This window comes from Drosophila novamexicana, unplaced genomic scaffold, assembly GCF_003285875.2.
Source record: "Drosophila novamexicana strain 15010-1031.04,08,12 unplaced genomic scaffold, DnovRS2.1 tig00000974-arrow-arrow-pilon, whole genome shotgun sequence".
NCBI lineage: Eukaryota > Metazoa > Arthropoda > Insecta > Diptera > Drosophilidae > Drosophila > Drosophila novamexicana.
In genome coordinates this window covers 499916-522361 of record NW_020824834.1, presented here as the reverse complement: position 1 = coordinate 522361, position 22446 = coordinate 499916, and the positions used below count along the sequence as shown (strand labels likewise).

General features: G+C 41.3%; 2 protein-coding genes across 5 annotated transcripts; both read right to left on the bottom strand.

Moving 5' to 3' along the window:
* Window positions 1-38: 38 nt before the first annotated feature.
* Window positions 39-2961, bottom strand: LOC115765467 (dorsal-related immunity factor Dif-like). The gene is made up of 2 exons (XM_030709046.1): window positions 2818-2961; window positions 39-826 (listed from the first exon to the last, which is right to left on the bottom strand). Exons 1-2 carry the CDS (start codon window positions 2855-2857, stop codon window positions 66-68), a joined length of 801 nt encoding a protein of 266 aa, XP_030564906.1. The 5' UTR covers window positions 2858-2961; the 3' UTR covers window positions 39-65.
* Window positions 2961-20531, bottom strand: LOC115765463 (embryonic polarity protein dorsal). Of its 4 annotated transcripts, XM_030709038.1 has the most exons (6): window positions 14863-15426; window positions 13370-13507; window positions 7354-7398; window positions 5584-6102; window positions 5137-5519; window positions 2961-5080 (listed from the first exon to the last, which is right to left on the bottom strand). In XM_030709038.1, the coding sequence occupies exons 2-6, from the start codon at window positions 13398-13400 to the stop codon at window positions 3083-3085; spliced, it is 2976 nt and encodes a 991-aa protein (XP_030564898.1). In that variant the 5' UTR covers window positions 13401-13507; window positions 14863-15426; the 3' UTR covers window positions 2961-3082. The 4 variants fall into 4 exon arrangements, with proteins under 4 accessions (XP_030564898.1, XP_030564900.1, XP_030564899.1 ...); XM_030709040.1 differs by lacking the exons at window positions 13370-13507; window positions 14863-15426 and adding an exon at window positions 20270-20531; XM_030709039.1 differs by lacking the exon at window positions 13370-13507.
* Window positions 20532-22446: the final 1915 nt, after the last annotated feature.

Sequence of the window (22446 nt, the reverse complement as noted above, 5' to 3'; positions counted from 1 at the left end):
TAGCCAAATATCTATGTACAACTGGCTCTGCGAATATACACGTAACATATATATATATATATATACTATACATATGTATTATCATTTCTATTCTGATTGTTCGCCATCTCCAGATTGCTGAGCGTCGCCTGCAAGTCCCTGATTATATCATTCGGATCGATGTGCTCTATGGCTGTATAATCCATAAATGTGCTGCTCAGTATCAGATCGCTAAAGGACTGATTCTCCTCCAGCTGAGGTTGAGGCGCAGGCGGCGGCGGCGGCGGCGGCGGATGCACCAGGAGCTGAGGCGAAGCCTGAACTTTGACTTCCTGCTGAAAGGGCAGGCAATTCGTTGCATATGCTGGACTCGTGGCACCAAACACATTTTGGTTATTGTTGTAACCATTGTTGTGGTTGTTGCTGTTGAAGCTGGTTGGCGTTATGCTGCCGCCGTTGAACATCGTGGTCGTGTTCCAATTTCCGGATCCGTTGTTGACGCTTATCGTGATGTTCAAGTTCTCCTGCTGTGTCTGCTGATTGAGCAGCTGCTCCTGCTGCTGGCCCGGACTGGGCAGCTTGTGCAATTGTTGCTGCAGCGCCGTCGCCGGCGCAATGCTGTCCGCTGTGCTGCAGCTGGAGGTGGGCGAGGCGGGAAAGTTGTATGCGTTATTATACGAACTGGCCGCCGAGGGGCAGTTCCGTGTGCTGTCCATTTCATAGAGCAGCTGTTCGGCCTTGATCTCTGGCACATAGCTGCCAGTCGGGCTGGGACTGTGCCCATTGTAGCTGCTTATGGGCGTCATAAGCAGAGACTGTCCTGGTGCCACGCCCAGCGGCTGGGTTGCTGCAAGGTATCGGAAAATGTTCATTAGGAAAACTGTCAATAACAAGGCAAAACTTTCGCTTACAATCGAGTTAATGAGCGCTATAGAAACTATGCATTTAAATGTGAACAGGCATTACAACAACAACTATGCGAAAATATAAGGACAACCAAGCAACTTGTGGCAGAACTTAAAAGGTCACACAACAACAACTTCAACAACAACGATAATTTCATCGATTTGACAACTTACGTGACCAAAGACTTGAGTCAGACGCAGCTGTTGCGATTCTTTGGCTAGCTATAATTGGAGCTAAACTGAACGGGAGACAATATAATATCACATCTTCGGCTAGCCGAAGTCATTTAGCAATTCTAAATGGCTGAAGGTATATAGATATATTGTCAAGACTCGATTCGTATTATGTTAAAAACAAACCAGTTTTTTTTTGAGGAGACAAACGTACATTTGTACGTTTCGTGTCAGTGAATTAGATTACCTTTGTGCATATTACCCATGTCTTTATAGGATATTTCTCTTGCATTTTGACTAAGAATATTGTTGCCAGATCTAGAGGCCAAACCATGAACAAATACCTAAACCTCGTAAAAATCGGATGAGATTTGACCACGTTATGGGGGTGGGTATATGATAGCTATTATATATATATGTGTGTGTGTGCGTGTATGTGTGTGGGCGCGTGTGTGTTAGTGTATGCATGCATGTATGTGTGTATTCAATTACGAAACGCAGACAAAGCTTCTTTGTCGCTGTGCTGCAAATTTAAATATAAAGAATTTCTGTCAAGTGCTCTCCTCCTCGATTCTCAAAAATTAAAGTAGGCTCCTCAGTTTTTGATGCAATTTTAGTTAGTGCCTGGGAAGTGTGTTGGCGATGAAGTCAGGGGTGAGTATGTTTTGTATGTATGTATGTATGTATGTATGTATGTATGTATGTATGTATGTATGTATGTATGTATGTATGTATGTATGTATGTATGTATGTATGTATGTATGTATGTAGACGCAGACAAAGCTTATTTGTCGCTGTGCTGCAAATTTAAATGTAAAGAATTTCTGCCAAGTGCTCTCCTCCTCGATTCTCAAGAATTAAAGTAGGCTCGGTAGTTTTTGATGCACTTTTAGTTAGTGCCTGGCAAGTGGGTTGGCGATGAAGTCAGGTGTGAGTATGTTTTGTATGTATGTTTGTATGTATGTATGTATGTATGTATGTATGTATGTATGTATGTATGTATGCATGTATGTGTGTGTGTGTGTGTGTGTATGTGTGTGTGTATGTATGTATGTATGTATGCATGTGTGTGTGTATGTATGTATGTATGTATGTATGAAACAGTTCTTACGCTATGGCTGTGGGTTGATCACCAATCAGTTAGGACAAATAGTTTTATATATAAAGAAGATGAAGGGCTATACAATTTGGGTAATTATTTGTTATTCTTAGTATTAGATAGTTTAAACTTAACGGACAATTACAAGTTAAGTAAAATATTGACAATTTATGATCTTCGCTCATTTTAGAAAAGCTGTGATAAACATTCACGACTCAGTTCGACAGCTCTTTGGAGATTTTAGCAAAAACTTTATTTATTCAATTCAATAACACACAGGTATTAAGGTGTTGTTTATATTTATATATATATATAGATATATATATATATATATATAGTATATATTTGTATAATACGAGGCAACAACAAATCAACAGATTACCATAATAGGCATCCGCATTCTACAAATTTCAAAAACAATTGGTCCACCAAGGGGTTTTGTGTCTGCTACTAAACGAAGAGACTAGCATATGAATATGTTTATGTTTATATAGAACTTTCAACGTTGAGGGACAAATTCGTGTGATTTGCAAATGTGTGAGTGTGTGTGAGCATAGGAACTTTGCTTCAGCTGGATGTTATGTTTTTTTTTGGTACATGTATTAATGGAAGTTCGTGGAGTACTTGGAACCCAACACCGCATATCAAAAGCTGACTTACATAACATTTTCGACTGTTTGTGATTCTGAGTCTGCTGCATAATGCCGGACAGCTTGCGCTTGACACTTTCGGTGGCTTTGCGCGCATCGAGACGGCATTTCTGGGCCAAAGCATCTACAAAGACAATTGGGAGGCGGTTGTGAGATTAACTGTGCATAGACTAGAGGTACACGCATATATGTCATATATATAATACTGAAAGAAAAGACGACTAGACAAAAGTTGTATTTAACGTTTAAATTGTGTGTGCATCCGGACTCCCGGCTCACTGCAGCCCGTTGGCCTCGGCCAGACGGCGTGCAATCTCATCAGCACTCAGAAAGTCCGCGACTTCCGGCTCCCCTCCGCCGCCGCCGCCCCCAACAATCTCGCGCTCCGGCTCCGGCGATTTGCTCGTGTAAAGCGCAAAATGCTCTGCCTCGGAGAGGTCGACGCTGGGATCGAGCACGACGCCGTAAGCGCCCTCGCACAGATTTCTGATGCTCTGGCGATCGGCAATGGCCACCAACTCCATGTTGCCATCACTGATGGGTATATCCGCCAGTTGGAGCGTGCTCAGCGTCTTGCGATCCAGCGGTCGGCCGTAGGTCAGTGTGCTGGCATTCGAGTAGCTCTCCGGGCGCAACAAACTGTTCTCGCTGTCGCCGCCTTTTAGTGGTATGTGAATGACATCCGCATCCAAGTGGGCGGGCCGCTTGCCCGAGACGCTGCTCGAGCTGCGACCCACCGGGCGGCCACCGCGCTGGGGACTCGAGCCGGGCGGCTGCAGAGATCGAACTGAGCTGCGATTTGGATCGCCCAAAGCAAACTGGGCCAGGCTTGGCTCACGGCTGCCCGTGGGCGTGGTTGCCCGTGAACTGAGCTCCTGCTGTTTGGTCGTGAGCGTCGCCTCGTCCTCGGTCCGGCTGCGACGGCGCGAAAACAAGCGCGAGAAGAAGCCCTGGCGTTTCTTCGGCGAAGCGGATGCCGATGTCGAGCTGCTGGGCGTGGCCGTGGGCAGCCGCTTGGTGGGGCTCTGGTCAGGTGTGCGCATAATAATAATGGGCGAGGGCGTGGTGCGCGTGGAGCTGACGCTGCCGTTGCGCGACCGACTCAACGACACGGAATTGGAGACGCTATGCTCGCTGACGCTCAAATCTTGGGAGTTGCGCGGCTTGGGCGGCAGCGGGGGCAACCGCTGTTCCGGATCCGGCGACGGGGTGCGCGGTGGCAGCGGCAAAGGCGGTGAGGGCGGCGTAGCTGGCGTTTGAGCGGCGTTTACTCTAATCCTGGGCGCTGGCGGATTGGTTAGCACCACGAGCTCCGCCTCGTCCAGCTGGCTAAACGGATTGGAGGCATGATAAATCTGGCTCTGGGGCATCTCGACGGGATGGTTGTATGCGATCTGCAGACTCGTATATGTCGCTGTCTCATCGAAATTCTCGTCAATGTCCACCGAGGCCTGGGCACTGGCACTCATCGGCTCAGCGGCCGCACCACCCTCTGGCGGCATCTCCTCGCCCACGGGTAGCTCCTTGAGCGCAGCATTTTCCAGCGTGTCGCGGCGCGAGGCGCTGCCATCGCCCGGCAGGAGCTTGTCTTCGTCATCGATCAGTTGGTTCGTAATGGTCGTGTTGGCGGTCAGGCTGCTCACATTGGTGAAGGCTGTCTGGGCCGTGCTGTGGGAGAGCGTGGGCGTGTCGCCATTCTCGACGGTGAGGCTATCGGTGCGCTCAAACTCGCTACTGCGCATCCACTCGTTAATCTTGTCCACGTTGCTCAACGGGCGCGACTGCAGCTGCGGCTGCTGCAGTATTTCCTCCATGGGCGTGGATGTCTGGGTGCAGTCGTCGGCCAGCTGGGGCAGAAGCTGTGGAACTTCCAGCTCGATCTCCATGTCCGGCTCCTGATCGTTGTCATTATCCAGGCCATCGGTGTATTCGGTAACTGTGGCATCCGCCTCGTTGGCCTCGGACTCGACGCGTTGCCGCAGCTGCAGCTTTTTGACCGCAATCTCGAAATCGTTGAGCGTGCCCGAGCTCTGCTGTTCGTCCGAAGAGACGGTGTTCTCGTCCTCGTTGAGATCCAACGGCGGGCACGAATATTTCGTGGCCGTGGTCTCGCTATCTAGAGAAAGTATCTGCTGGAAGACGTCCAGCTCCTGTTTGCGTTTCAGCTTGCGCTGTAGACGCGCAAAGGTTAGCATACCTGGATTGGGATAGTACTCGAAGGGTAACGCGGCGCTCGTCGCCCGATCCGATGGTCGCTCCAGTTGTAACTCCACCTGCAAAACGTTCCATAAATACCAAGTGTTGCCAAGGGATCTACGCATAAACCCACCTGCACGCTGTGTTGGATCTCGGGATTGCGATAACGCGGCGTCCTGAAGACTATGGCCGTCTGTTTGTAGATGTCCGTGGGCTGGAAATCGGCGTAGGCTTCCCAGATTTCGACGCCCGCCTCGTTGGTCTCGAAGAAGCGTATCCTTATGTCATCCTTAGATATCTTCTCGCACAACATTATGATCTGATCGCCGCCACTCAACTTGGACGAGCAGCTGCACAACCGATTAATGGTCAGCTCATTGCTCTTGCCGTAGATCGGCGAGGAGACGACCGGATCGAGCGGCACATTGTTGTTGCCCACCTTGATGAAGGCCTGGTAGCACAGACGCAGCTCGTACAGATTGATGCTGCTTATATTGTCTTTATGATCGAATTTGGCTGCAAGGGAATCAAATGTCAAATGAGTTGCATTTAAGCTTCCCTTGTTAATTGTGCTACTCACCGTGATACGGATCAATGTTCTTCTGCTCGCGTGCCAACAGGGACTCGCGCACATCCGTCTTCTTGACGCACTGGATGCCCACTTTCTGCAGCTCCAGGCGGCGCTCCTCGGGCGGCAGGCGCTTGCTGTAGACGCCGCTCTTGCAGTTATCGACCTCCTCCTTGCTGACCAGCCAGTGCGGGTGCTGGCGATAGGGCTTGTCCCGGGTGACGCAAGAGACGACGACAACAACGGGTCCGCTGTAGTCGACAATCTCGATGGTGGGAAAGGTTTTTGCCTCCGGCGTTGAGTTCATACCGGCTATGGATCCAGCCGTGCGACCCTCACACTTATAGCGAAAGCGTATGATTTTGTTGGTGGGCTCCTCGACAATGCGAATATAGGGTCGCCGTTGGGCAGCCGGCGCCGCCGGCACGGACAACGGTATGTGGGACGGCATTACGGGCAGCGAGGCGGACTGTGGGAAGGTCTGCGGCATGGGCGACGCGTTCTGTTCACAGCCGGCATTAAGAATCTCCTCTATACGGGTGGGGGTATCAAGTTAAAAGAGTTGTCATTAGCAAAAAATCAATACGGCAAATTGTTGTAGCAATTTTCCGGAATGCCAGAAACAATCCAGCAAAAAGTCCGAGTACATAGAACGTCTGTAGTATGTATCTAAAGCATACGTGTCAGCTTTATCTATGAATTATGCATATGTACGGCATTAAAGTGCGGTGTGCCATCCATCAGAGCTATTGTTATGCTCCTCCAAGAGGAGGAGGACTGTGCTATGGCATGGTATTCCAGCCCCGGCCAGATGTTAACGTCTGACGTCAAATGTGGCGCAACAAAAACAGGGCACGACTCATTTTTGCCACATATTATTATTTTTTATACCTCTGCAGAGGTTGTTATAATTTTGTTGTACAATATGTAACGCATAGAAGGAGACATCTCCGACCCCATAAAGCATATATATTCTTGATCAGTATCAACTGCCGAGTTGACATGTCCGTCTATCCCACTGTCTGTTTATTATGTGAACTAGTCGCTCAGCTTAAAAGCTGTCGACATGAAGCTAGATCCGTCTTTCTGTTACACGCAGTCGTATAACTCAGAACCAGCTGGATCGGACCACTATATCATATAGCTGACATGGGAACGGTCGGACAAATGGTATATTCTTGTATGAAAAACTTTCTTGCTTATCAATATATCTTGACCAAACTCGGCATTTATTAGTTTTACTATGTTCCTCATATATCTGCAAAATCCTATCAACATCGGACCACTATATCATATAGCTGCCATAGGAACAATCGGTTAAAAGCTAGGTTTTTGCATAGAAGTTTTTTTTGTTTTTCAAGATATCGTAACCATACCCGGCATTAACTTCCCTGTGCTTCTTAGATACGGGCAAACCCCTATTAGCATTATGACAAGGTTGGGTCTGCAAGGGTATTGAATCTTCGGCGTGCCAAAGATAGCTCTTCTTCTGGTTTTGCTTTCTTGTTTGTTTCCACCACGAACAACAACTAGAACTACAATTATGTACAAGTACAACTACAATTGGCTTCTGGCAGGGATTTAATGTGGCCACTAAAAATGCCAGACGCAAAACTGGCCAACCAATTGAAAGGCTAATGAAGCCTGCTGCCGATTGAGTTATTGTGGCAAATTATTCATCAGCAGCCCACATTTATGCTAAATCCGCATGTTTATACTTATTCAGGCCATAATCATAGCTGTAGTTGGTTATAAGCAGATCTCAGCCACGTTTATACATACGCAAATCGCCAAAGAGTTCGTCCTCAGCCATTTGATGTTGATTGCCTGCAAATTAAAATAATGATGGATTATCATAAACTGTGTATCTGTATATGGCTAGCATAGTATATTCAAAGACAAGCACTTTATTGGGCCTCAGGATTGATTACATTCACATCTGTGTACATTGTATACTTTTATCTTGAATACATTTATTTAATAATACTTGTGCTAGGATAGGTAAAAGCTTAAATGTTTTTCTATGTCTTCTATATTTATGGCCATATTTACATATTTCTATAAATATATTTCGGGAAAAAGTTTGTGAGATAGACTTTTCTATGATTGATTGCTTTGCAAAGTGAAGTAAAACAGCCAAAGCCCAAATAATTATTTCTTATTAGAAATCAATAAAAAGTTTTCGCCGGTATTTCCCCTCAGCAGAATACTTATATATTTACATGGCAAACAACTTTTAGAGTATCTCGAAATTTATTTAAATTAAGTATGTTAGAGGCATCTTTTTAAAATTATCTGTAAACAATTTCGTAAATATGCCCCATCAAATTAGTGTATTTATTATGTGATTCGTCTCAATCTATTTGATATTTGGAAAACTAAGTTCTCTTCTCTCCAATGTACTTAACTTTTTATTTTATTTATATATACAGACACCCACATTAGAATTAGCACAGCAAACATTTTTTACTTTGCATCACTTTTGTGTGCTTTGCACACGGGCTTTCTGCCACCATTTGAGTAGATTTTTCAAATATTAATATTATCTGAAAGAGACGAAGTATATTATATAATGCTGAAAGCTCATAACTCAAATGCCGTCAGTTGCCGTAGTTTATTAGCCGTAGTCCTTGCATCTTGTAAAATATGCTAAGCATATGCAGCACAGCGCCAGTTTCCGCTTCTGCACACGTTTTCCCGTTCATATTTATTGTATCTGTCTGTGAATAGACACACTATGAAACCGGTTGCTTATATGGTTATCAAGGTTATTATTTTGTTGCATAATAATGCATATTAAATAGCACTTGGTATGGCTGACAATGGCAAAACAGGACGCCCAATGCAGCACATGCCCCGACGACATTTGCATTTGCTGCACATAATTCAACACTTTCCGAACTGTGGAGAAGTCAACTGAGGCTCCGGAGAAGGAGGAGTACTCGAACAGGCAACTTGTCCATATGCCCACCACACGCATGGCTCGAACTGAGTGAGATATTTGCAAATGTTAATTTTGTTTACATTTTGAAAGATTGCAACAACAATTTGTACACGAGACTTGTTTTCAACGCTTGCAATTCACACCCCGGCGATTGTGTCCGGCGTGTTTACGTAGAACACGTTTCACGGGTCTGCATTTCGTGACAGTCCAGCCCGAATGTGGGCCGACTAGGTGGGGTGGGTTGGGTCGAGTGACATCAGGAAGTTTTTAGCAAGTGATTCGTCGGGTGGTTCTTTGTCCTTTGTCCTTTGTCCTTTGCTCGGTCGCTGTCAATAACACTGAGCAACAGGATGTAGGAGAAGAGTTTTTGCGTTTTATTCTGCTCTCGTAATCAGCTACCTGACCTAACTATATATATATATATATACTATTGACGCATTGACGTAGGAGCGCAGCTTGAGCAGGATTTGGATTTCATGCGCGAATTACGCCCAGGTAGGATAGCACAGGTAACTGCGCCTGTTGTTAAATCGATACGAGAAAGCGTAACAATAATATATTTATATAATCTATAACCTTCTAAGAATGTCAACGCAGCATAGACTGGCATAAACTCTCGCTTAATGCCAGATTTCGTAAGAGCTCAACATTTTAAATTTCAATTAAAAATTTGCGCTTTCCTGTAGCTGTTAGTCAGTGTACATTTTTTATTTAATTAAACGCCCAATTGCTGCGCTCATCCAGGCAGACAGAGACAGCAGCTCCTGCTGCCAGCCCCCATTTCCCGCATCCTCTCGCCTATTCTGAGCTGCTAATACTTTAAGACAGCCCGCGTGGCGCTTGGTGAGTGAAACAAAATTTAATTCGCATTTAGGCAAAGCTTTTTTCGGTTTTGCATACCCTGTAGCTACAAGCTGCTCGTAAAAGGGCATATTGAATATATTTTTTATTTATTTTATATTTTTTTTATCAATTGTAATTTACATTTTTGTTAAATACGCGTTTAAATTTGATTTATTATGCATGTGTACGCATGCAGGACCTGTAGAAAATTATAGGGTATAGCCAGTTCGAGCAGTCTTGACTAGAGCTTTGTCTTGGGCAAATTTAATTCACATTAAGGCAAAGATTTTTTCGGTCTTGCATACTCTGTAACTACAAGCTGCTCGTAAAGGGGAGTATTAAATATTTTTAATTTATTTTCGGTTATTTATTTTAATAAATTTTTTTGGGTTTCCATACCCTGTAAATACAAGCTGCTCGTAACGGGGCATATGGAATATTTTTAAATTATTTTAAAGCAGAGTAAATTTGTTCAGTTTGCATTTAGAAATTTATAGGGTATATCCTGTTCGAGTAATCTAGACTGGAGCCCTCTCAGTGCTTTGTCTTTGGTTTTTCCTATCGTTGGGGGCCGGCGACATAAATCAGTGCTACAAATTGATGCGTAAATAAATGCAGAAGTGAAGGCACCAACAAAAAGGATGTCGCCCCGAAAAGAAAGAAAAAACAACAACAACAACAACAACAAGAACAAAATAGAAAAGCTGAATAAAATGGTAATTAAATACGATCAAAAATAGAATAGAAATCAACGCCAGACGTATTTGTCATGCAAAAGTAGATAAAAGAAGGCTGTTTCCATTTACCGCAGAGTTTTGAATTACAAGCCCCAAAATAACATTTGGTCTGTGGATCCCAGGCTCCAGCCGTTGCCATATGTGAGAGCCTTTTGTGGGGCACTAGGCTATAACCGCATGCATACATATATATATATATATATGGATAGGTATATGTATGTGTGCATATATATGTACTCAGACTACAGTAGCTGCGGCTTGTCATGTGTTCAATCGATTGGAAAATCGCGTTCTGAAGCGAAAATAAACACAGCTAAATAGAGAAAATGAAAGCATTCGACCCGAGCCATGCTGGCAATGGACCTGGGCCAGAGCAGCGCCCCAAAAATTACCAAATCCACACGCTCCACTCCACTTCACTCGAAATGATGGCCTAATCACACCCAGGCACACACACACAGGCACACACACACACACACCGGTTGCGCTTTATAAGCTCTACATCAAACACAGAGACACGATGACGAGAACGGGCACGAACTTGAGGAGGAGCACATGGAGAAGGAAGTGGAGGACATGGAGGACATTGCCATTCCCATTCGCACCTCAAGTACTTAAACGAAAGTTTGCCATAAGCCGACATATGTGTGCGTGCATGCGCGCCGGCATGTGTGTACGTGTGAGCAAATTTAAGGCTACTTTTCGTTTCGAATATATATATATATATATATTGGGATATATAAATTCAAAATAAAAATCAAGCAGCCAAAAATCTGTGCGGGAATACTTTGCAACAGCCTGTCACAAAATCATTTAGCTGGACTCTTTTTAAGTGCTGTCTAGCATGTTGTGTGTTGTGTGTGTGTTTGTGTGTTTGTTTGGTTTTGTGTGTGAAAATCAATAGATTCCGAATTTATGATATTGTTCGGCTGACTATATCGATGACACAGCTAGTTGATAGTTGCCATTGGCCTTCAGTTCTCAGCTTACAGCAAAAACCATTTAAAACTTTTCAATTTTATTGCATTCAATTATTGTTGATATTAGTTCAAGGCATTGGCAACATTTTGCGACGTTAAAAGATAGATAATACGCAGATAAAACTTTAATAAAAAAAGCGTATTAATCAATAAACTAATTTGTCAACATATTTTGATTCTTTTCACCCAGCACTTAACTTCAGGTTCTAAAAATGTAAATATTTTGTTTGTTGATTTCAATTTAATTTGAAATTTAATTGACACGAGCCGCGCCAAAAACAAATTTACGTGCAGCCCAAACCTAACGAAATGTTGTCAAAAAATTCAATTTTAATATGATTATGATTGTTAAGAAAAAGCAGGCTGATATGCGCCTGGCCAGCTTTTGATTATGCTGTGGGAAAGTCCAAGCTGTTGTCAAAGAATGAACACAAGCACAAGTTCGTATCAGTTCGCCTGTTTGAGATAAGCCTGGGTGAGAGCTGGACATGAGGCATGAGGTTGGGTAAATGCTACAGATTTTGGAATAGCCCAATTCGATGGGCTTTGAACTTGGCTATCTATGAGTCAGTTTGGCTGAGTTGGGCAACAACTGGAACAGTTGCTATAAATAACTACACCTGTTGCCGATATTATCGTCAAGTTTTTGTGGAATTTTTTTATAAACATATTCGCACATATTTTTTTGCCGTGCGCAAAACTAATTAAAAAGCAATTAATTCAATTACCAGCATGTATGTAAAATGCAATTTCCAGCATGGCCCCAACGTTCAATTACAAAGGCCAAATAGTGCCAAGTGCCAACGTCTAAAATGTACATCAAATACAATTAACACGAAATCGATTTTCATTTTCATTTTCATTTCTTTGCCGGGACAATCAAACGAAAATGTGTTCTGGCAAACAGAACGCCTTACAAGTTCGCAGTCGCAGTCTAGCGCCTATAACGCCCAGAAAAAAGAAAAAACAGATACCAAAAGCATTTACAATCTGCCAAAAACCAGACAGAGGCAAACACAAATTTGTATCGCTAGAAAAATTTCATTCTAATGGCAAAAACGACAAAAAAAAACGAAGGAAATTCTCACGCGATGCCCACAAGCCGCAGCGTTTGATTATATTGCGATAAAACTTTTCACAATTCAATCAATTCAACTTTGCTAGCTCGCTCTCTCTCTTTCTCTCCCCCTCTCTCTCTCTCTCTCGCTGTCTCTGACAATGCTTCGAGCTCTATTCGGCGTATGCGTGACTTGAGGCACGTCCGTCCAGTCGATCGATTGATAAGCTCTTGGTTAGAGATACAATTTAAAAACCGTTTTGAAAGTATCTCAAACATTATTTAAAATCTGAGTAAGGGCAATGCACAGTCGTATATACCCGACAGCTTTATTCTATTTCTGGTTCTAACTACTTTCCACTAAAAAAAAAAAAAACAATGTTCATTTTCTTCTGTTCATACTTTAATTACCAAAAGATATACTTTATCTATTATTTTAATTTAATTTGAATCCCAAAGCTTAGCTGATGGAGGGCAATGCACAGTCGTATATACCCAAACGTTTTTCTCTTTCTGGTTCTAACTGCTTTTCACTAAAAAAAACAATGTTTATTTTTCTTATAGCTGCTGTTCTTTTGCTCATAAAAGATAAACTTTGTGTATTATTTTAGTTAAATTGAAATCTGCAAATACATTTATGAGTCTACACCTCGATCTGATTGTATACACATACATCTTTATATTCATATTGCGTGCAAAAGGTGCGAGATTCATGTGTTTGTTTGTTTGTTTGTTTGCTTTCGTCAATTGCTGAAATCGGTTTCGAATCGTATGCATAGTTCCCAAACGGGTTGATCTGGTACAAGGGGTAGGGTATCTGCGGGGTGGGCAGATAAATCGATATTCGAGTAGTTTTGACCCTGAGTGTCCATTGGCAGCGCCAACATGGAACTATTTTACGTCTATAAATACACGAGCATTAGCCATGGCTAAAAGCCTTAAAGACCTTATTGGCTTTTGCTCCCAAGTTCTTTTCAATTGCGAGACCCAAACAGAACCCGCTTTGATTGCAAATGAAATAAACGAAATGTTCCAGATGCCAGCGCACAATTTTTATAAACTTTTTTCACTTGTAAAAATATTTACAAACTGCTTATCTAAATATTTGCGTATTGCCCATGGCCCAACCTTGGAAATGTTTGTCGAATCGTTTCGCATCGATCCAATGCGGATATAGCCACATCTTGGAACAGTTCAAATTCAGCCATAATTGTACTCATAAGGTTCCTCAACTTACCGTTGCCAGTCGCATGTGCCATGTTCAGCATTCAGCACGGATTTGCCTTTCCTTAAAACTTTGACTAAAACTTTTTGTATATTTTTAGAAATTATGCTTGGTTCGGGTGTGACTTGTTAGCTGCTTATCGAAGAAAGGCTGCAATATGTAAATATTACATTTTTTTATTGTAGTAAGAGCAGCATTCCACAAATCTTGGGCACCCCCTAGGGGCTATATTAATCACTCGAAAGCCTAAACTCCCAATATATGGGTCTACGCAACAATTCCTGCTACCTATTATACCATAATAACAAATGTTATAGAGAGAAAATCAAACGAAACAAAACCCCACCCAAACGCATTGCATTTACAATAAAAACTGTGATAAATACATTAATTGGCATGAGTGCGGGATGTGAATAAATTATACTCACGCTATGCTGGGTATGCTTCTCGTTAGACTCGCATTTATAAAATAGTTGATTCTCTTTGAGGAGACTTTACGGAATGTGTGAGTTCTACAAATTCTTATATCCAGATCGGCGGATCCAAGGGAAAATCAAAGGCCCGTAAAAACGAGAGAAAAACATTAAATAATTCCGAGTCTGCAGCTTTAAATTAAACTAAGCTCATAGATAATATACTATATTATCCCTCTTAAATTTTAGCCAAGTACTATATTTTCCCTCTTAAATCTTAGCGGAGTACTATATTTTCCCTCTTAAATCTTAGCTGAGTACTATATTTTCCCTCTAAAATCGTAGCTGAGTACTATATTTTCCCTCTACAATCTTAGCTGAGTACTATATTATCCCTCTTAAATTTTAGCCAAGTACTCTGTTTTCCCTCTTAAATCATAGCTAAGTACTATATTTTCCCTCTCAAATCTTAGCTGAGTACTATATTTTCCCTCTAAAATCTTAGCTGCGTACTATATTTTCCCGCTAAAATCTTAGCTGAGTGCTATATTCTGCCCCTAAATTCGAAAACACTTGAATTCCATTACAATCAAAATTGAGTGGGAATACACAAAGTTAAAATCTTATCAAATGAATAGAAACTGTTGCTCAAGCTATTGATAGCGAATACTGTTAGTTGATATTCCCTAATAAATTGGAGCCGACCAGCAAGGTTATCAGCAAGTTGTCAGTTATCGAGTAGCCTTATCAGACATAAGTATGTATGTATATAGAATGCAACGGAATAGTATGGAAATGCATTCTCTTTAAAAAGTTGTAGCAATAAATTCAGAAGACAGCTTTTGATTAAATATTAATAAAATTGCACCTAGAATTGTATTGCATTTAAAGCTATTAAGCTGATTTATCAGTTTTGCTGTTTACAATCTTGAGATTAAAGTTGAAATCTGGAGGCTGCTGAATGCACACACATGCACATATATAAATATATATATGTATCGAAGTGTGTGTGTATGTGTGTAATACAGCTAACTTTGGTTTGTTGGCATAAACTGCGCGTTAGATTTGTTTATTTAATTTATTGCTGCTAACCTTAATAGAGATGTGTTTTGTTGTTGTTTTCTGTTTGGTTATTTGTTGAAAACTTGATTAAAACGTGCGGCGGCGAGACAATGTTGTTCGTTGTTATTATTTGTTTTGCGTTGTGATTGAGTTTTGATTTTCCATATGAGTGCACTTTTCTCCAGCCACATATATTATATAATTATACATTTATTGCAAGAATTTAAACAGAAACCACTCGCTTATCGCCTGGCCTGAGTCACGCCAAAAGACCAAAAACCAAAAACAACGCGCCAAATTATCTTGTTTTGTTTTTTTTTTTTTTTGATGTGAAATAACGAACACAAAGCGAATTAATAGATAGATCGAAGCGGTTTATAAGAGGCTCATGCTATTGCCGTTTTATTGCAGTGCATTTATACATATAACACTGTTTATTGATGTGAGTGTGTGTGTGTGTGTGTGTAGATATGAGCAGACTGTTGTTTTATAAAAGTTGTCTGTCCGGCTGTTGTGTCGCGTATAAATATCAAATCTAAGCTTTCGTACAGTCGCGAGTGTGCCTTCGATTTAAAAAAAATTGTAGTTCAACTGTAAATCACAACCCTCGCCGACGAAGTTCACTCTCAAACTGAGCGTTGAGTTTTGTCAGCGCTTAACAGATCGACTCGCACTCACACTCACACTCACAATAGCGCCAGTGTTGCCAATACAGTTTTTTTTTAAAGCTAAATTTGCTTGCACAAGAAACCTAGCCAGTTTGGCAGCTCAACGACAAGTATGGACAATTTGCTTTTTTAGCTTTTTTTGTTTTAATTTGGAGTTAGCTACTTTTGTTGAAGCGCAAGTTGGCAGCACTGACTCGCACTCTCGGCTTCGGCAAATGGCTTCGGCTAATGGCTTCGGCTAATGGCTTCGGCTAACAGGCGGGTGGCGAATGTCAGCGTCTGCCTCTCGTCTACTTGTCGTATTCTCGATACCGTATACTTGATGACGGCGCCATCGACGCCGCGATCAGCCGGCGGCCATTGAATTCCACTCGCCGCCTGCTGCACACTTTTGTTTTCATCTTCACTCGCATTCGCACTCGGGAACTGGGCTCTCTTTTTGTTTACTTTATGTTGGCGGCGTGTGTTTTCCTTCTTGTTTTTTTCTTTTCTCTAATTAATGACGTTACATGCGAATTATTGAAATATTGTTGAAGATTTATAAGTGGCTGAGGGTGGGTGTTGAGATTTTTATAATACGCTGCAGGTGTTTCAGGTGCTACAATTTGTTTAGACTGATGTGTAGTGATATCGCTTGGTAAGCACTTGGCAACTGCAGACAATATTTTGAAAATTTAGTTCAATTTTAAAAATATGTATCAGTTAGGAAGTAGGAAAATAAATAAATCTTTCCCAAACAAACAAGAGGTAGCAAGTAAAGATACGTTTTATTTTAGGAATTTCCCTTGCACACCTTTAATAACCAGCTTTTTTTACCCATAAGGCCACAAAGTCATGCATATATCCTATTGACACCTGTATTATGGTCCATTTCCCAGAATTCAACTTGTCTCTGACCCACGGCGAAGCGCAAATTATGAAAACGTTAAACTGGCGCTAATTTAAACACAAAAATTCCATATTTATATGCATACATATGTATTTGTGTGTTTGGCTAAAAGCAGACACATCGTCATCTAAGGTCATGTATCTGAACAGTTATTGACTTCATTTTGCTTGCCATTCCATCAAAGTTGATTTTCAGTCCGTTTAGCAAATAGCCAAAATGCCAAAATGCCAAAATCTGTACACAAAAAGAAAATAAAACAATATTTTCTAGCAACGGCAAATTTGTTGTTCGAATATTGCAAATGGTGCAGAAAATTCGTGCACACATATATGTATATTGTTCATATATATATATAATTCGAATATTTATTTGCTAGTGTTTATGGTGCTGTAACTAAAAACATAGTTTAAACAACATCAAGTATACGCAGCGTGGGCAACAAATGCATTTTGCATTCTGCTTGCCAAGTGCATGCCTGGAAAATTGCTGGCAATTACGTAAAACAAAGGCAAGATCGTAACAAAAATAGCCGCAAATCAATTTTGATTGCAGCTCAGTTGAATAAAGATGTTGAATACCACATCTGTGGATCTTACTAGCCGGCGGTCGCTGCTAATCGAATATATGCAGCAAGGGATTGATTGAGTTTGTGACGTCACACAACAAAACGCACCTTAAACAAAACAAAACAAAATTTTGTGGACTACGTCAGAGTCAATAAAACTCGTTTGGCGACTTTTAACAAACTTCAAAGTCCAACGCGAAGAAAGTCGAAGAGCAAATACTCTCAATTTATTAAACAACATTTTATTGAATTATTACAATTAACTAAATAACATTCATAACAAAAGAACGCTCTGCTCTAATTGATTAATATACTAGATATATAAACTTCTTCACATTTGGCTTTTAAAGCTTAAATTTGAATGCATTTTATGTACAGCTCATATCCGCTATAAGACAAAATACTCTCTCTCTCTCTCTCTCTCTCTCTCTCTCTCTCTCTCTCTCTTTCTAAAATTTGACTGCATATTGTGTACAGCATATATTGGCTGCATGATATGTTTAATTATAAAGTCATAATACTCTCTCTACCTAGCTCTCCCTCTCTCTCAGAGGCGATAAGAAACACGCACCGCAAGCAACACCTCAGCTTCCCCTAGAACGCATTTCTGCAATTCTGGCACATGTGCCACTCCAAGGTCACGACTCACTCAAGAGTCGCTAACAAAGCCTGAGCTTCAGGCGGGGAGGGGGGGAGCGAAAGACGTGGTGAAACGTCATACGAAGAGGCCGAGCAAAAAGTAGTAGCAATTGAGCTGCTAGTTGGGCAACCACTTGTTGTTGTTGTTGTTGTAATTGTTTTTGTCTCCTTTGGCTTTAAAAGCGAAGCAAAATAAAGGCCATAGACTCTCACTCACACACACACATGCATGCAGGCAACATAAAAGAGCCAAGCTAAAGGTCGCTGTCGACGCCCTCAAGACAAAGACTTGCTGCGTATAGCATTAAAATTCAAGACACTCGCAAAGCAGAGCAGCGACTGCGACTGAGACTGCGGCTGAGGCCCAAAGAGCGTATCGATAACCGAAAAAAAGATGAGCAAATTACAAATGAAAATGAACTCAAATGTTGGCCAGCTGACGAAAACGAAGAGTTTAACCAACTAGTCGATTCCCTTCTTGGTTTCCAAAGATAATGTTAAGACAAAAGTAGCTTGTGTGGAAAAGGAAGTATACAAGGGATATTAGTGAAAAAAAAATTGCCTGATAATACAAATTATTCTTTAAAACATAGAAATTTAAATTAATATTAAGCCTTCTATGAGCAAATGGTTTTTCTGCTCAGCTCAGATTGGGACTTCATCAGGCAAAGTAGCGCGGACCTTCAACAGGCAGGTCGAGCAAATCTTGCCCAGTAAAATGTCCCTTTTTATTTTTGCTACTACTATTATCATAATTAGTAGGCCTTTTTTTAATATAATGCCAAATCTATGGTAAACTCGGCATACCCAAGGCAAAAAGTTGCTTTCAGACGGAAAGACAAGCTCTTGACTAGGAATACAAATGCGGCTAAAATATGTATAAAGACAAAAACCAGTCGCTTTGACGTTGCTTCAGCTTGCAGCACTTGATTGGGTTCGGTTTCGGATTCCCCGAATTATGTATGAATCATCAGCGCAGACGCAATTGCGCTACATGTATCTCACAGCTACTTGTATCTCACAGATACACGAGCTACACATGAGAGCGAGTGTGCCCATGCGGAAACTGGCGATGCTCTCGACTCGGCTCGATCGTTGAGTTGCGTTGCTTTTCCAGTTGCGCATAACTTTCCAGTCACTGTCTCTTTTTTTTTTTTTTTTGACCGACTCTGGTTACATCACAAGCTGCACTGAGATCGGCCGCTTGGGGCAGCTGGAACGTGAGTTCCGCATGCAATGGCAGTTGCTGCGACCGCTGCGACTGCTGCCATCAAGGTTGTCCGGATCTGGATCGATGTATTCAGTAGACAATTTCACAATTTGTTAGAAAAGACGGAGGGGGACAGACTGACCAACACACGTCGACGGACTCGAAGTCAACTTTTAGTTGGAATAGCAAATCGACAACAACAACAGCAACAACAACAACAACAATGGCAACCGCAACGACAACATCGAGTCGAGCCATTTACTCGCACATGTATTTGAGTATACTCGCATAGAGACTCGCCTTTATTCGAGTATAGCTGACTATTAATTAATTAATGCGCCAGCGATTTGTGGATGCACAACCAACTATTGCTGCAGACGTGGTCGGTTGTGTGTGGTGTGTGGGAAAAATGGAAAGGGGGGGGGGGGGGGGGGGGGGGACAAAATTGTAGAACTGGATATAAAGCTTGCAGATAACTTGCAATATTTGCATGACAATTGTGACTGCAGTTTATTTAACATAAGTGTGTTTGTTGGGCTATCCTCCAGCTTAGTTTGAACTATGTACCATATTTATTATTTCTATCTGAGAGAATACTTGTTCTACAAATTTATTTTCTATCGGACATCTCACATTTATTAGATTTTCCTTATATTTAACACAGAAGAGCCTTAGCTTAAACTATGTATCATATTTATTATTTCTTTCTGAGAGAATACCTGTTCTACAAATTAATTTTCTATCGGACATTTCACATTTATTAGATTTTCTTTATATTTATTATTATTTCTATTAGAAGTTTACACGTGCATGATATCTGAGAGAATACTTGTTCTGCAAATTTATTTTCTATCGAACATCTCACATTTATTAGATTTTCCTTATATTTAACACAGAAGAGCTTTAAATGCATTCCACATTTAAAATCTCGATTCCTTTGAACATTCAAGTTGGGACCTGTTTTTTGCATTAATTGATTGCAGTTATTACATTTGGTTTCGTGTGAATCCGTAAGTAAATGTTCCTAGAACTGGGGGCCCGCGACAGACACGTATCTTAATTTACAGATAATATCTTTAACAATATAATATCTTTAATGATGACGTGTAACCTGTTCGGAGTGCGACAATCTGGAGATGACGTCTTTCCAAACCATTTCGCCTAATTACTTTTTCCCAAGACGCAAAACTGGAGACAAAATCAACAAAGGGACAGGTAAGAGGCATATGATTAAGCTAGTTAGAATTCAGATTTCGATTTGATATTCGATTGGGTTAAGCCCATTTCATTGATAAACGTGCCGAACTGCAGTAGTAAGATTTTCGATTTTATTTATAAAGCAATTATTTGTACTAATTCGAGGCGGTTTTGTTGCTGAGGGGCGGGGCTGATTTTGTAATAAACCGCACACAAATCACAAGCCCCAAGGCATAAGACATTATTTATAGTGCTTTTTCAAAACTCACCCAAATGGACTTCTCGTTTGTTTACTCAAGTTATGTTTTTCCAAAATGTTCGATTCGATTTTCGTAATAGCCGCAAACACACACACTCACACACACACACTCAAACCACACTGAACACAATAAATGCACGTTTTGTTGTATTTTTTGTTTTTGCTTAAATGATTTTTGAAATTTTTAACTGCATTTGATTTTTTCGAAAATTGTATTCGTTACGTTCAATTTCGCACCTGTCGATTTTCTGGATTTTGACGTGCCAATGAACCGTTGCCCAGCAGCGCCGCGACGATAATGAAACCGCCAACGGCCGCCGTTGGCCACCACAAAAAGCGGCCCAAGTAAAATTCACTTCAACTTTTTTTTCAGCCCATTTCAAAACTTGCCGCAGCCCCACAAAAGCTTTTCGCTCTGCGCAAACGTGGTGTGGTGAACTACCTGGAGAAAAGCTCCCTTTTGCGGTCAAAATGCCTTTTTTGAATGGCCAAATGCCGAAACCGTTGCTGGCCAACGGGCCGTGGAAATGTACAAAGGCGGAAAAAGGATGTAGTATCTGAAATTGTCAAATGACCCGCAATCAATGAACGGATGCTGTGCGTAAAAGTTTGCCGGATGTGTAAACGGAAAGTACCCGTAAGGAAAGCAGCTACAATAAGAATTAAATAACCCGAAGGTTTTAGTTCTTCTAGACATGCAAAGGGTCACGATTTGTCATCATCTGTGTCCGATTGTTTCCTTCTGTTTTAAGCAAAATGGGAAATTTTTACCTATATAGTGTATTTGAGAATACCATGACCATGAATCAGGTTGCCAGACTTAAATGCCAATTTCATCTAGAGGCAAAACAATAAGCAAAAAGCCAAACCTCGTGAAAATCGAAAGAGATTTGACCAAGTTATGGGGGTGGGAAATGTTTATCTATGTCTACATAGGATCTTTGAGGGTATAATTTTCACATGAAATTCGACCAAAAAATGGGTGTTCAGGTTTTAATGCCAGATTATTTTAGAGGGAAAACCATGAATAAAAAGCCAAACCTCATGGAAATCGGATGAGATTTGACCGAGTTATGGGGGTGGTAATTTTTAACCCATGTCTATATACGAATCTTGGGGTAAGATTTGGAGATGAATTTCGACCAAAAAATGGGTGTTCAGGTTTTAATGCCAGATTAATCTAGATGGAAAACCATGAATAAAAAGCCAAACCTCATGGAAATCGGATGAGTTTTGACCGAGTTATGGGGATGGGAAATTTTGACCCATGCCCATATACCATTGTTGGGGTGAGATTTGGACATGAATTTCGACCAAAAAATGGGTGTTCAGGTTTTAATGCAAGATTAATCTAGATGGAAAACCATGAATAAAAAGCCAAACCTCATGGAAATCGGATGAGATTTGACCGAGTTATGGGGGTGGGATATTTGACCTATGTCTATATAGGATATTTGAGGGTACCAATTTAGCATGAATTTTGACCAAAAATTATGTTGCCAGATTTGTATGCAGAATTGATCTAGAGGCCAAACCATTCACAAAAAGACAAACCTTTTGAAAATCGGTTGAGTTTTGACCGAGTTATGGGGGTGGGATATTTGGCCTATGTCTATGTAGGATATTTGGGGATACCATTTCCACATGAATTTTGACCAAAAATTATGTTGCCAGATTTGGATGCAGAATTGATCTAGAGGCCAAACCATTCACAAAAAGACAAACCTTTTGAAAATCGGTTGAGTTTTGACCGAGTTATGGGGGTGGGATATTTGGCCTATGTCTATATAGGATTTTTGAGGGTACCAATTTAGCATGAATTTTGACCAAAAATTATGTTGCCAGATTTGGATGCAGAATTGATCTAGAGGCCAAACCATTCACAAAAAGACAAACCTTTTGAAAATCGGTTCAGTTTTGACCGAGTTATGGGGGTGGGATATTTGGCCTATGTCTATATAGGATATTTGGGGATACCATTTCCACATGAATTTTGACCAAAAATTATGTTGCCAGATTTGGATGCAGAATTGATCTAGAGGCCAAACCATTCACAAAAAGACAAACCTTTTGCAAATCGGTTCAGATTTGACCGAGTTATGGGGGTGGGATATTTGGCCTATGTCTATATAGGATATTTGAGGTTACCATTTTCACATGAATTTCGACCAAAAATAATGTTGCCAG